Source organism: Vigna radiata, unplaced genomic scaffold (genome assembly GCF_000741045.1).
Source record: "Vigna radiata var. radiata cultivar VC1973A unplaced genomic scaffold, Vradiata_ver6 scaffold_320, whole genome shotgun sequence".
NCBI lineage: Eukaryota > Viridiplantae > Streptophyta > Magnoliopsida > Fabales > Fabaceae > Vigna > Vigna radiata.
This window is the reverse complement of record NW_014543608.1, coordinates 53,523-69,056: the sequence shown is the minus strand read 5'-3', so window position 1 is coordinate 69,056 and position 15,534 is coordinate 53,523. Positions and strand designations below refer to the sequence as shown.

Below are 15,534 nucleotides of genomic sequence, written 5' to 3'. Positions count from 1 at the left end.
TTACAAAACAATAAACAAAATCCCCATTTCATACTCAATATATGAAAGATACATAAACAAAATAAAACTATAAATCAGAACCTGGTGGCGCATTGAATTAGTATCTCCATTACAGTTATGGACATTTCATCCAAACCCAATAGAAAGCTCAGAGTATTACACATCCCAAGAAACAAATTCCTACTACATTTAGCACGAGATGTCCTAAACCACATTACATGAACACATTCGAGTTGTCTCGGAAGAGGACCAAGAAACAAAAGCTAGATAATGTTCACCCCTGCATCCAGAATACCAATCCGCAAGACTTCCAAAGGCATTAAGCCTGTGAAAGAAAAAAAAAAGGAAAAATCAGCCAAGTCATTTAAGAAGTACATCTTTTAATTAATTTTTAAACGAACTAGGAATTTGAAAGGGTAAGAAAGAAGTATTTTAGTAGTGCCCATTTTAGAAAAGAAAAACGAAAATATACCAGAGAGGCACAGTTTTGCTACCACCTCTAATGAACTAAACATTATTTTCAATTCACTACGCATTGTTTTGAAATCCTTTTTCTTCCACAATAAACGAGGAAAAAAATATTAGCTACCTTATTGGCGATGTTGTTGGAAAGCCAGTCCAGACCTTCATAAAGGCCCTCTCCAGAGGTTGCACAGGTGCTCTGAATGTACCTGGAAAAACATACGTGAGTTAGATCACAGTATGATACCTGTCAATACAAAACAAGGGCTTTGTTCCTAAAATCATATTTACCAGTGGCGCTGTCTGAGAGAGTGGAGACCCAACTTGTCGGTAATCTCAGCAGCATTCATTGCATTAGGAAGATCTTGTTTGTTGGCAAACACAAGCAATACTGCTTCTCTCAGTTCATCCTGAAAAGATTATCAAAACAAACATTTTAAATAATATAATTTCATCATGAGAATACATAAAACAGAAAGTAAAAGAAAAAGGAGACTAATAATTCTAGCCCTGGATCATGATCTTTGTAAACAACGAAGTTGACACGGAAGTTTGTCCAATTAGAAGCACTGAATTTTCCAGGAGACTGACTAAAGAACTAGCCATTCAATTTCCAAAATATGCATAGTAACATCAATATACAATCGTCAGAAATTACGGTCCAGCCAAAAATTATTTAACAGCAGTGATAAATGCTGTTTCACTAGATAAGTAAGAGTTTGTATAGATACAGCAAAGATATTTGCATTTCCTGCTTGAAACAAACATTAATGTCAGTCCTTCCTCAAAACCCCAAATGAAGTCTCAGAACATTTTGAGACTACATTAAAGAATGTAATTTATGGGTAAAAGATCTAAAACCTTTCAACCTTGACTAATTTACAGGCCCTTTCTTTTGACTCCTATGTTATCCCAATCCTTATGTAGACGAATGAATTCCTCTCAATGGCAGGTTATCATCTAACGTTAACACACTTGAAAATGAAGACATGGAATGAAAGGCCAAACTAAATTAACTGAAGTACCTCATTCAACATCCTATGCAACTCATCTCTGGCCTCAACAACTCTGTCCCTATCGTTGCTGTCTACAACAAAAATAAGACCCTGAGTGTTCTGGAAGTAGTGCCTCCACAAGGGGCGAATCTGCAAAGCAAAAACATAAGTATTTAGCCTCTGTCTACCAACATTCTTTTTCAAGTAATATTGTATTTTCAATGATGAATAAAAATCAAAATTTTCACCTTGTCCTGGCCACCAACATCCCAAACAGTGAAGCTAATGTTCTTGTATTCTACAGTCTCAACATTGAACCCTGAAACAAAAAATCGTCCATACAACATAATCATAACATTCCAGCTGTCTGACACACTGAACAGTAGAACGACATCCTCGTCACAACATGGTTTGCCGTTGAAGATTATTTACAGCGGTAGAACTTTGGACAAGTTAAATCCAGGATCTCACGTTAGGCACCACACTATCACCAACACAATTTAAGATCTGCGTATTCAATTTTAAAGGTTTCCTCACAGATTAGAACCACGTTTATCACACTCCATTATCATCCACATGAATCACCTCGAAGTCACTCATTCTTAAAAAACGAGTATCTAACTAACAGTACACAGTACAGAATATCTACGCAAGTACTATAGCAACAGAAACAGAACCATACGACCAAAAAAGAGAAACAGAGTCCAGAAACTCACCAATGGTAGGAATTGTTGTAACGATCTCTCCGAGCTTGAGCTTGTAGAGGATAGTGGTCTTACCAGCAGCATCAAGACCAACCATCAGAATTCGCATTTCCTTCTTGGCAAAAAGCCTACTGAAAAGCTTCGTGAATGTCAGCCCCATTTCTCCTTCAGCTTATAGATCCCTAATTTCACCGTTGAAACAAATTTTCAATTTATAAAACAGAAGCAAATCTCCAAACCCAAAAAAAGCACCACATCAAACAGTATAGTTCCTTCCGCAGATCAATAGACAGTCACGTGACCAACACCAGATTCAACCAGATCTCAAACTAATCGAGAAAAAACAGCAGCATGCAAATCGAAACAGATCGCACAAAAACAATAATAGCATAAAAAACAGAAGGATCTGGAGAGACTGATACAAAAACTCTCGGATCAAAGCATAGAGATAACAACCGCAAACGAAGAGGCGAAAGCGAAATGGAAAAAAGTTATTGAATCGAAAATTGAAGTGCGAAGAGAAAATCGGATTCCGTTGGCATGAAAAGATAAAGAAAACGGAAACAAGAGGATGAGAGGTTTGAGATTGTTACCTTCGGAGAGGAGATGAGACGTTGGTGTATGCAGAAATGGCTGAGAGAGAAAGAGAGAGAAAGAGAGAGAAACAAGGAATGCTTTGCAGCAACGCGAGATGGGGAGAGTAGCGTCAACGAGAATAGATCTTATAAGAGATTATTTCCATCTTTTTACTTAAAATAAATATAATAGCAAAAGCGATTCTCTGGATTCTTAATTCTTTCGAACCTTCCGATCCCTATATTCACATCCAAATCAATATATATATATATATATATATATATATATATATATATATATATATATATACTGTTTTGCTTTAGAAAATAATAATTATTTATTTGTTTTTGTATAAAAATATGTTAGTGTGTAATCTTAATATAAGTTTAAAGGCAAAATAAGAGATGCCCAGGTTTGATTCTTTTTTCTTACAATAAATATCAGTATTATTATATTTACGTATATAATTAAGTTTAAATTAAATAAATATTTTTGACATGGAAGTAAATTTAAAATTTATAATAAATGTTTTAATTTTGTTATATAATTAATTTTTATCATTAATAGTTTTTAAAATACTGGAATTGAATTTTAGAAATAAAGTTTAACATATTAAGAAAAAACTCTAAAATATTTTAAGTAAAGAAAAAAATTTAAAATATTTTTATTCAAAATAATTGTTTTAATTTATATACAGAAAAATAATTAATAAAATGGTTTTTCTAATTACTTGTGCTTTTCTAAGAGGCGTATATAAATGAAAAGGGAACAATGAATTAATTTTTTAAGTTAATATATAAAATCACTAGTTGATAATGCGATACTCACGTTAAAATACATTTGTTATTAAATTAACTTAAAATATATTTGTAAGAACCAATGAAAAATAAAGCATACAATTAAATACTTTGGTACAATAATATAATGGTTTAAGTTGAATATCTTTTATTCAATACTTTTTACTTTCAGTTAATATATTATAATTCTTGAAATGAAGTACTTTATTCTTATTCTTATTATATATATAACGTAATAATTATTTTATTTTAAAATGTTAAATCAGTAGAAATTTAAAAAGTCTTTAAATATTAGGCTTAATTATAATTATAATGTTTATATTTAAAAAAAAAAACCATTTTTTTTTTATTTTTAAGTAAGGATCAAAATAAGGAATAAAAGAAATTTAACAATTAAAATTTTGAATAATTAAAAAAAATTAAGAACTTATTGCCAGAAAAAAAAAATAGAGAACAAAATTACAATCATACCTCAACATTATTTTATATAAGATAAAAGAAGGGGAAAACATATACAAATTTACACTAAAATGTTTTCAATTAATGTTACATAACATTTAAATTCTTGGGAGTATGTAGAAGATTTGTTGAATGGAGGAGTATTAAGAAGATTACACACTTATGAACTGAATTGTAACTAAATTTATATAAAAAAGATCATAATATCATTTTTAGTCCAAATGAATCATTCTATTATATATATTTTATCTTACTCACTTTTAATTATTATATAGATTTCTAACTTTTATGTGTACAATTTTTTCTAATTTTATCTTTTAAATAATTAATTTTTATTAAAATATTGATTTTATCATTTCTATTATTTTCCATTTATTTAAAATTAATGATTTTTTAAATTAAAATAATTATCTTTATCATTTTAATGTTTTAAATAACTGTTTTATTCAAATGTAATAATTTTTAAATTATATTAATTATCTATAATTAAAAAAAAAACAAGGAATTAACATACCCTAGAAGCATGTATTTCCCTAGTAATATATAAAGTCCATGTTTACGATTAGCTTTTCCAACTTATTTCATCCTTAAATAATATTTTGGTAGCCTAAAGTTATCATTTTGTATAAAAAGAATAGATTATAATGATATAGAGTAAAATTAAAGAGGCCAGTACATTGTATTGGCATTGAGAAATTTTTTTCTATCTGTCAAGTGAAGAGTAAACAAATTTTAATTGGTTGCATTTGGGTAATTTTTGTCTATTTTTATATTACAAGTAGTATTTTTTGTGGTTTGTCTTCACTTCACACTCTACAAACATTCCTTTTGGGTAGATGACTTTTATTTTTGTGATAATGTTATGTGGACCATCTCATATTTGTGCTACACCCAATACCCATACTACATAAATGTCACCAAAAATTGACTCTAAGCATATTACACAATTATAACAACTTACCACTTGGCACTATAGTTCCAAACATTTACATAAGACGAAGTGAGAACATAAAGCAACATCAAATACCCATTTTCAAGTTCTGCTAAATGCTTTATGTCATTTGTTCTTCCTAAACTAGAGAGGACATCTTCTTACTATTCTCTCTACCTCTTCACCCATATTTTTTTCCATTTTAGGAATCTTCCACTTTTAAATTAAAAATCATTTTTAAGGAATATCATAATGCTCACAAATAAAAAAAATATGAAGTTCGTATAAAAAATTAAAATATTATTTTTAACTTCAAATTTTAAGATAATAGATTTGGTGACCTTTTTCTCTTTATATTTTACTTCTATTATTTCTTTTATCTAAATTATTACAACTCAAATTTATCCATAATTTTTTAAGAAACATATACTTGTACATGATTATTTTTGCCTTCACCTGGGTTTGGCTAGAAAGCATGTGTAATTCAAGTTCATTTTAAACAAGAGAAGTACAGGAAAAAGATGGATAACTTTGCCTATCAGTTTATAATGTCCCATTTTTGGTGTGACATCAACAGGAACTTAATTAAAGTGAATTTAAATTCCCTTACTTTTCCTTTTTAAGTTCTTCACCACTCTTCGTCCAAACACAATTAAATTTATCTCCTTGAATTACCCTCAACAAAGGCACAAAGTTTCTGATTTCTTTTATCAATTAATTCGATGCACTGATGCCCACTATTAATCCACTTTGCCAAATTCACCACAACTTTTTCAATTATTTACAAATCCAAAATGGGTTATCCATACTTAAGCAGGGAAAATAAACAAAATTTAATAAAAACACATCCTATAGTGAAGCCCTCTTAAAAAGACGATGTCCTTTTATTCCAAATAATAGGAAACGCAAATATCAACTGACCTATCATGCAATCGACCTTGTAGGCCAATGGGTTGATCTACCTAGCCTGCCAAGTAATTTTTCTTTTTCATACTTTAATTTTTTGCAAAACTACAAAAAAAGGAGTGTCACATGGAAGTTACAATTAATCAAATTTAAAACCATTGTAAGTGAAGATTATGGCTGGATAACACGGATTTCATTCCATTCAGTAAAGTTAAAAACAAACCTCATTATTTTGCCAGAGATGGCGACAATCACTAGACAAACAAATCAGGTTAATAGATTGGATAGAAACGTTTGAATTAAAATAACAATAACCACGCAAGCTTGAAATAATGACATGAATTGTTAACCTTTTGAACGGACTTTGATGGTCTGCAGGCAGTCTAGACTACATGTTCCCTAACACTTCCATTTGTGGATCAACCCGTCCCACTCAACGCAAATTTATAATGTGGCTCATCCAACCGAGTCGGATTGACCTATTTGACACCTCTACTCCCAAATAGTTGCCAAACTTAAAATCTTGTCAAAATCACGACGTTCAAAGAAAAACTCCTTCAGTATGAATTCCCCTCAAACCAAAATTGATAGTGTTGAAGTTAATACAGCATAATACAAAAAGGCATAATTTAATTCATAAATCCCTCCATATTACCAACATATATAATCATATCGGCATTTCATTAGTTGAAAGAAACTAAAAGCTAACTTCTAGGAACCACATCTAATATTAACCACGGATCATCCAGCACTATATTTTGATGTTGAAATAATCTGAGTCGAAGTGATGCAACCGTACATAACCATCTTCACCTCCACTTGAAAAACTACAAAAGAAAAAGTTTGTTTTACTAAGACCAGTAAACGAAAAAGCCATTCAGAAAGGATTAACACTAAAGTGCAATAATGTCCAGTCACAACTATTAGATATTCTGAGACATAATGATAATTGAAGAAAGATGCCAACCAAGAAATGTGCTAACTTACAACATTGTTCAATCCCTAGTAAGCTAATTATGAAATGCAAAAAGGTGTGTCTTCAAACTCATTTTATGACAATTACAGTTAATATTACAGAAAACAAATACATATTGTAGCATAAATTTAAAAGTTCCTTCTAATTGTGTTAGGATATGTAATTTGTATGTTAGGAGGAAACATATAGAGAAGTAGTTGTTAGTTGGGTGAGACTTTCTTTATATAGTTGGGGGATCTTTGTATGCGGGGACGTTATGGATGTTTTAGAGAATTGTTGACAGGGTCATTGGCATCCGGTGTGAAGGGAACATTGTCCCTTGGATGCATTCAGACTGTACTTGTTGCATAGAATCAATAATAAGAAATCTATTCAGTAAGTTTAGGTTTTGGAAGTGGTTTTCCTGGTTTCCTCCATCTAGGAACCTAACAAATTGTAAGGGCAAATAGTGATATTACTAGGCAAGAGACAACTGAATATAAGGATTTCATCAGTTCACGATCAATCACAAAATCAGAACCACTTCATGTGATCACCATATTATCCATTCTTCCTACATCTAAGACAATATATTATTCCAACATCTAACGACATCAGAGCTCTTCCTACATCTAGCGATATCAGATTGTGTATTCTTCGTACATCTAATGACATCACCATAACTACTGTCCGAAATTTAGGCATCTTCTTTCAAGGCTATATTTCATATAAAAATACTCATCTGCATAACCAAGTGTTCAAATTTAGACTTTATATGGTTACGAACAATTACACAAAATATGGGGTTTTGATTGATCAATGGAGTGGATCCCCCATAGAGGAACAGAGAAGTGTTTATTTTTAAACCATACATTCGACAATTATGCACATGGTAAACACCAGATACTAGCGATTTTAAACAGTAATTTGATAAAGAGAGTGCATATCCATTTCACCAAGTAGTTTAACATAATCATGGTTGTCGGCTTCTCTAACATAACAAACGGTAGGTCTAAAGAATGAAAGTCATGATGCAATGCAAGAGGGAGTTGAAGGACACTGGATATACCTTTTTCCATCAGGGTTAAAGGCCAATGCATTAATTGGTCCAAAATGCCCTTTCACGCCCCCAATTTCTTCTTGAAGAATCTAATCAAATGAAAATACATATATTAAATAAAAAAGAAAAATGAGTAGAAATTCTATATTGTTAGAGAACTAAATATAGTACACGAAGAAAGAAAAACACTTACCTTGTCATAGAATTTGGCTTCAAATTTTCCAGCACGATGATCAGTGGTTGTAACAGCTGATGCGTCCTGACCACCTCCAAGTACCACCTATATAGGGCATGGAATTCAGAAAATCACAAGAAAACCACAGGACCAAATAAATAACAGGAGGAAGCTAAAACAAATAGAAGACGTACATTAGGTGATAGCAATGATGAAATACATTGGAATAACATTTAGACCATAAATTAGATACCAATGGTAATATACAAGAATCGGCCTTATGTGGATTGAGGAATAAATCTCTAACAAAAAAGCAAGGTAATGAAAATAAATTCAACCAAGTTCCAAAAATGATAGGACACTGATTTCACGGATAAACACTTCAATCTAATAAAGCAGATGAAAAAAATACTCGCATTGGTAAATGAAAAGAATATCACAATACAAGGTTAACTTATTTAAAATACACATATACATACATGATCAAGAAGTGGCGACATTGCAACTGCATTGACTGGCCGTTCTGTGACATAGGTCTTGATAAGAGTCAACGTTCTAGTATCCCAAAGCTAGTTAACCATTTAAACAAACCAAAAATGGTTAGGTGAAAATAAAATAAACTCTCAAAGAAAACCAAAACATGAGAATCAACAGGAAAAAGAAATCACGGAAACAAAAAAGTCAATACCCTAGCAGACTTGTCCAGAGAGCCTGTAAGGAAGTGTGAACCATCCGCAGACTTGACAAGTGATGTCACTGTCTTTTTATGGCCAGATTCCTTGTCTGACTCCTTAATCAATTTTCCCGTCTGCAAAGAAATGAGAGAAATCATGTAACAATGTTAACAAACTGCGAGAAAAGAAGAGGGTCCGGTAAAATGGAAGTGAAGTCACCTCTGAATCCCAAATACGAATAACAGCATCTTCACCAGCACTAATGATGGTTCTGTTGAGTGGTCCCCAAATAGCTCTATTTATTCGTCCCTGAGGACCCTTAATGAGAAGCACAGACTCCCCAGTCTCTGAGAAAAACAAGCATTAGAATTAACACAGGCAATAGATATAGTAGCTGAGACCAAAGAAACTAAATTCTCCATTGGTTAAATTCTAAACACACTTATATGTGAAAAATAAGAATCTGGACAAAAGTAAATTTTTCCAGAGGTTAAAATTAAAGTGTGCATAAACCAATTCATAGAAATTGTTTCACACAACTCTTAAAAGCTGGTTTTAAATAATACATAATCTATTTAGTGTATGTTTGGACAAACTTCCTCATAAAGATTTGCAGAAAAGAAAAAAGCAGTTTATACATAAGCTAATTCGTAAAACTCGTTCATATAGTTAGTTTAATTTTTTTATTTTGTTAANTTGTGCACGAGTTGATCAACTCATTTTATTTTCTTATTGATTTTCACTTCTATAAATCCTTTTGAAGAAATTCTTCCAAACAAACCCAAAGGGCCGGTAAAAACAAATTTTTCCGTAAGCACATAGAGGAAAAACAAACCTAAGAAGGGAAAATGAAATAAATTTCTCTGTAATACTTAGTTTATGGATAAACTAATTTATAACAGTTTCCGGATAGCTTCTTAAAATCTAATTTTTAAGGTATGCATTAGCTTAAAAAGAAAATTATTTCATTTTCTTGTCATTCTGTTTTTCCTAAAAGTGCGTATGAAAAATTTGTTTAAATCTATCAAAACAGACAGTAGATCAGCAAGGGGGGAAAATGTTACGTTCGGAGGGCTCTTTTGCAATGCGCTTGACATGGATTGCAGAGGGCAATTCCATAAAAGGATCAGTGGTAATAACAGCGAGCTTATCCCCGACAGAAAAATCGACAGACCGGGCCGGAGAATCAAAATTGAAGGTGAACAACTGCTGACCAGACTGCACGTTCCATAGCTTCGCGGTCTGATCCGCACTCCCCGTTATGAGTCGACCAGAATCTCCTGCACCATATACAATCAGTGTGAGGAACAGTTTTGAAAAGCTGAATAAAAAGATAAAGTAATAGGGAACTTGCTTGAGACGTCGCAGCACCAAACGGCGCCGTTGTGGCCGCGATAAGTGCCGAGGCGTTCACCGTTGTCGGCGAACCAGACCGTAGGGTTGTGGTCCTTGGCGCAGGAGAAGAGGAGATCGCCGTCCCTGTTGTACTTGAGGAACGTGAGTGGCCTCTCGTGGCCCTTCATCAAAATCGGCCTCATCTTTGGTTAGGGTTTTAAGGTGTCGGGAATTTTAGAACGGTGGTAAGAGATAAAGCCTCTGGAACGTGAAACGCGAAACCTAAAAGAGATGTTTGGGAAAGAGTATTGAGATTTGAGAAGCGAATAAGCAAAAGAAAGAGAAGCGCGGCAGAGAAAGCCGCTACTCACTCGCAGAACGCAGGCACGCACTAGGTAAGGGTATACAAGTGTGTCTCAGGTCTTAGAGCAACGCCGGTGATTTAGGATTAGAAGAGGTGGTGACTGGGGATGCAGAGGGAGTGGTGGTGGCGGCCGGAGGGGTCGCGGTGGGCGCCGCCGATGGAGACTGGCCTTCGACTGCTGCGACGAGCGATGAGTGCGAGAGAGAGGTGTGAATCTCAAATGGGGAAACAGTGAGTCATAATTTGATTTTTTTTAATAAACGTTAACTCATAATAAATATAATATATATATATATATATATATATATATATATATATATATATTAGTGTTGAATTCACATCTTTTTAACAATATTTTGAAAAATTAAAAAATGCTAGAAATATATTTTCAAATACATTTTTTTATTATTCAACAAAATTTACTAAAAGTCACATAATAGGGCCAAAATGTAGACGTAATATCATTGTATAACAATTAGTATCGATTTTCCAGAGTCAAATTTAAAGTTTTTTCTTGTAATTGCTAATAAAAGATTATATTAAATGCTAATCCTAATTTCTTAGATGAAATTCTACAACAAGGAATCTGATATTATATTGCATATTCCAAATAGTTTTGCAGCTTTTAATAAGAATTATGACACAAATATTTTTACATTTATTTAACATATAATATAAAAGGTAAATTATTATAAAAAAAAAAAAGTAAAGTTTTGTATTTTTCTATTAAAAATAGAAAATGAAAAGTAAAAAAAAAAATATATTATCGAATAAATGTATTTATAAATATGAAGTATCATTTTTCTTTTAATAAACTTAAGAAAATATGAGATGTAATCGTAAGCGCTCGTGTTAAGGAATGTAACAGAGTGTGCAAGAGAGAATGTGTAAAATCTTGTGAAAAAAATGGGTAATTTTTGGAGTGACCCTTCGCTTCACTTTCTCTTTTTTTTAAAAGCAACCCAATTCAGTTTCTTCTGTTTCAACTCAAACAAACAAACAAACAAATCCAAAACATGTTCCTCATTTGACTTTGTCATTCTCACGCTCCCTTCAGTTCAACGGTTACGTGGTTAGCAACATTTCTTTCTTTAGTTCGTTCTTCTTCGTTTTCTTCAGTTCCTCCACTTTTAACAATGCCAATGGAACAGTGCAGTTTCCTTGACATTATACTTTTTCTTTCTTCTTTTACTTGGGTTCTTTAGTTTTATACCAATGGAACAGTGTGGTTTTCGTAGCCTTATTGTTTTGTCTGCCTCAAAGTTCTACTCTTTTACTAAAACACGAACATGGAGATTTATTTACTTTTTATCACTTTCTCTCTCTGATGTTGTAACAGTGCAATACAAAACTTGTTGCTGTAGAGTTCTCACTCGTTACTTGGTTCTCAAGACATGGTATTTTTCATGTACCCTCCTGAAGTTGACCATTCACTACTCATTCTGTATCATACCCATGCAAGCTTTTCTTAACATACGATGATTTAGTTGTTTTTCTGCCATTAACGTTGGATTTTTTAACACCTGGTGGTTGGGTTATTTATGACAAATATTGATTGATCTTTTAACATTCTTTCCTTTGTTATGGTTTTTTGTTTTTGGTTGAAAATTTTTTTAGGATTCAGAAGGGAGTAGCTCTTCCAATCACCATATTGATTGGAACACTGATGACGAGATTGAGGTGTTTGGAGTACCTTCCTCTGATTCAACCAATTATAGTGAACCAAGTGAAGAGAGCCATGAACAAAGTGTGGCGGTAAATCCTGCATCCAATTACCTCAAAATGATTTTGCCAAAGTTTCAGGCTTTGATCACTCTAAAGTTCTAAACATATGCACCCTTTGTTTGAAAAGAATGTTCCATGGGCAGGAAGAATGATTTGACGCTTACTGAGAGAAAAAGGAAACTTTTTTAATATGATAGAAGTAGTGATAGAAAGAAACATAAGTGCTAATGAAATGTTTGGAGTATAAAAGTTTCCCACTAATCATTACTCAATTATCTGGGAGGAAACAGAGCGGAAAAAGGTTTTTTTTTTCTTAAAAAAAAAAAAACTCATCTTTTCTGTCCTTTTTATTTCTGCTTTCTTCAGAATCAAACAAAGAAATTCATTGTTGTTTATGTTTGAGAAAGTCTGAATCTTGTATTCCTTTTTCTAACGTTGAAGTATTCTGTGTTCTGTTTAGGAGAGTTCTGCAAGTGGCTCGAGTGCTAGACATGCCAAGATGATTCATCATTTTGTGTGCATGGGATTTTCCAGAGAGACAGTAATCGAAGCTATTAATGAAAATGGTAAATATTTCTACTTTACAACCACTAGTAGAGTACTAATGTTCTTTAATGATAACCTTTTGTTTCGTCCAATGCAGGAAGAGATAACGAGGAAGAAATTATGGAAACTCTTCTTGCACTTACTGCTGTGAGTATAGTATAATATCATATTGTATATTGAATACTGCACCAGCCAGATTATATAATTCATGCATACGTGTTAGTTATCTGAACTCTAGGAAGCATTTTACTCACATTGTGTATATAGATTCCATTTAACTGTTTCCATTCTCGCAGGAAAAATCCTCAACAGAAGAGAACGATGAGATATTGTCCATACTTGTCGATATGGGATTCACTTTTGAGGAGGCTTGCACAGCTATAGACAGATGTGGTGTGTTTAGTGTGTAATTGTTACTCTTATACATGTTATCAACACTTTTTATGTTTCTTTTTTGTCTTTCTTTCTTCTCTCCTGTATCAGCAGTATTAAATGGTCTAAGATGGTCAATTAAATAATGAAAAAGGAGATTTGTCTCTGATGGTGGTTCTTAAATTTTTTATTTCTGAGCAACATTTGTCAGGTCCTAAAGCTGAGATCGGTGATCTGGCAGATTTCATCAGTGCTTCTCAGTTAGAAGATGAAATTGATTCGCTTCAAGATCTACCTAAAAATAAACATGTTGCATCTGTTAATACACAAATAGAGGTGAGGTTTATAATCCTATGAAATTAGTTCTGCTTGTAATTAAAATATCAGTAAAGCAAGTAGTTTTTATGAAATTATGTTATGTATATCTTCTGCTCTTCCATCCAGCGAAGGGATTATTATCTTCATACATGTAAGAAAGTAAAACTCCAGGACAATAAAGGGAAATACAGAATGAGCTGGACAAAATTGAAGGCAGCATCAGCAGTTGATATGGGAATGATACTTCATCCCCCAGGTCCAATGACAGGATTTGGTGTACACAATGAAGACAGTAAAGTAATTTCAAGAGAGCTCCCAAATGAAGTAACAGGTAAACCATACTTCTATTTTGAAAACGTGGCAATTGCTCCTAAAGGAGTTTGGAATAATATATCACGTTTTCTCTATGAGATTGAGCCAGAATTTGTTGATTCCAAATACTTCTGTGCTGCAATGAGGAAAAGAGGGTATATCCATAATCTTCCCATCCACAACCGCTTCCCTCTGCTTCCTATCCCACCACTAACTATACGAGAGGCCTTTCCTTCGACTGGAAAGTGGTGGCCTTCCTGGGACAAAAGAACAAAGCTCAATTGTCTTCTAACTGGCATAGGTCCTGGCACAGTTACAGATAGAATAAGGAAAACCCTCGAACAATTTGATGATGAGCCTCCACAAAATGTTCAAGAAAATCTACTTCTACAGATTAAAAAGTGGAACTTGGTGTGGGTTGGGAAAAACAAATTGGCACCTCTTGAACCTGATGAATATGAAATGTTGCTGGGATTCCCAAAGGACCACACCAGAGGTGGTGGAGTCACTCGGACAGAGAGATACCGGGCACTTGGCAATGCGTTTCAGGTTGTCATGCTATTAAGTTTTGCACTGCGTGTACTTTAAGTGTTTGTGTATCATTACAAGAGTTTACAGTGATGATATTATAACTAAATGAAGAAAAATAAAATCAAACTTCTTTCTGTTATAGGACAACTCAGTTAAATGATGATTTTAAAAGCTTGTGATCAAATTAGGCTGCATTTTATATTTTCTGGTAGGTGTAATAGCTTGATTGTGGACTTGATTATATGCCATAGGAACTTGTTAGAATGTGCTAAAAAGAGCATATTTGAACAAAATATGCCAAGGGACTAATTGAAATAAGTTAAAATGAAGTTACAAGAGTAATGGGGTTATAAAAAAGCTCAAGCAAGCTTTCCATAAGCTCTTCAAAGACCCTCTTAGTTTCTTTTGAAAAGTTCTAACTGCAAGTGAATGGAATTGGTTTCAGGTTGATACAGTTGCCTACCATCTTTCAGTGTTGAAGGATCGTTTTCCAAATGGCATTAATGTGCTGTCTCTCTTTTCTGGCATTGGAGGTGCTGAGGTTGCTCTGCATCGACTTGGAATAATGCTTAAAAATGTGGTATCTGTGGAAATAGCTGAAGTGAACAGAAACATCATTCGCTGTTGGTGGGAGCAGACCAATCAAAAGGGAAACCTAATTGAGGTCGAAGATGTACAGAATGTCTCTTCAAATCAGCTGAGGCAGTGGATAACCAAGTTTGGTGGATTTGACCTCATCATTGGTGGGAGCCCCTGCAACAACTTTTCGGGCAGTAACAGAGTTAGCAGACATGGGCTAGAGGGACAGCACTCCTCACTCTTTTACGAATACTACAGGATTCTTGAGGCAGTAATGGAAATGCAGAAAAATGACCCTCAGTGAAACAACAAAGTGCAATGGTGGGTTTTTCTATTTCGCACTATTGTACGTAAATCAAAATTTTAAGGTGTAACTGAAAATGAAGTACACAATTTGAGGAAAATCCAATAGACTCCCCAAAAAAATGCAATTTTGTCGTTCTCTTTGCTCGTTATACTTATGTTCTTTTGGTCTCACCAGGTTTTATTTACAACTATGTCGTCACTGAGATTATTTTCAAGAAAGAAGAAGGAAAGGAAAGGCTTAAACCGAGTGTTTCATATATGCTAACTGATGTGCACAGAAGTAACGATTAATAACTAACATGCCAACAGAGTTCATAATATTCCTAATACCCTTTTATAGGATATTATTTCATTAATGTAGTTTGACGCATGGAAGATATTTCTAACATTTATGCTAAAATGTGAATTTTAAATTTTACTCCATCTTACAAAATTAGCTTGTAAATTATAAA

The 15,534-nt window shown here is 33.3% G+C and overlaps 3 protein-coding genes across 4 annotated transcripts; 1 reads left to right on the top strand and 2 right to left on the bottom strand.

Annotated features, from left to right (window-relative positions):
* Positions 1 to 2,910, bottom strand: LOC106754629 (ADP-ribosylation factor 2). Its single transcript, XM_014636671.2, has 7 exons — positions 2,755 to 2,910; positions 2,174 to 2,343; positions 1,706 to 1,776; positions 1,488 to 1,607; positions 754 to 872; positions 590 to 671; positions 1 to 325 (listed from the first exon to the last, which is right to left on the bottom strand). The coding sequence occupies exons 2-7, from the start codon at positions 2,319 to 2,321 to the stop codon at positions 320 to 322; spliced, it is 546 nt and encodes a 181-aa protein (XP_014492157.1). The 5' UTR covers positions 2,322 to 2,343; positions 2,755 to 2,910; the 3' UTR covers positions 1 to 319.
* Positions 2,911 to 6,370: 3,460 nt separating this feature from the next.
* On the bottom strand, positions 6,371 to 10,656 carry LOC106754627 (eukaryotic translation initiation factor 3 subunit I). Of its 2 annotated transcripts, none has more exons than XM_014636670.2 (9): positions 10,422 to 10,656; positions 10,049 to 10,311; positions 9,759 to 9,974; positions 8,914 to 9,041; positions 8,709 to 8,828; positions 8,500 to 8,589; positions 8,039 to 8,125; positions 7,855 to 7,934; positions 6,371 to 6,657 (listed from the first exon to the last, which is right to left on the bottom strand). In XM_014636670.2, exons 2-9 carry the CDS (start codon positions 10,230 to 10,232, stop codon positions 6,582 to 6,584), a joined length of 981 nt encoding a protein of 326 aa, XP_014492156.1. In that variant the 5' UTR covers positions 10,233 to 10,311; positions 10,422 to 10,656; the 3' UTR covers positions 6,371 to 6,581. The 2 variants fall into 2 exon arrangements, with proteins under 2 accessions (XP_014492156.1, XP_014492155.1); XM_014636669.2 differs by having other exon boundaries at positions 10,401 to 10,655.
* A 1,131-nt stretch (positions 10,657 to 11,787) lies between these two features.
* Positions 11,788 to 15,534, top strand: LOC106754617 (DNA (cytosine-5)-methyltransferase DRM2). The gene is made up of 8 exons (XM_014636656.2): positions 11,788 to 11,814; positions 12,011 to 12,148; positions 12,579 to 12,684; positions 12,762 to 12,811; positions 12,961 to 13,057; positions 13,248 to 13,372; positions 13,481 to 14,215; positions 14,643 to 15,534. Exons 1-8 carry the CDS (start codon positions 11,788 to 11,790, stop codon positions 15,078 to 15,080), a joined length of 1,716 nt encoding a protein of 571 aa, XP_014492142.1. The 3' UTR covers positions 15,081 to 15,534.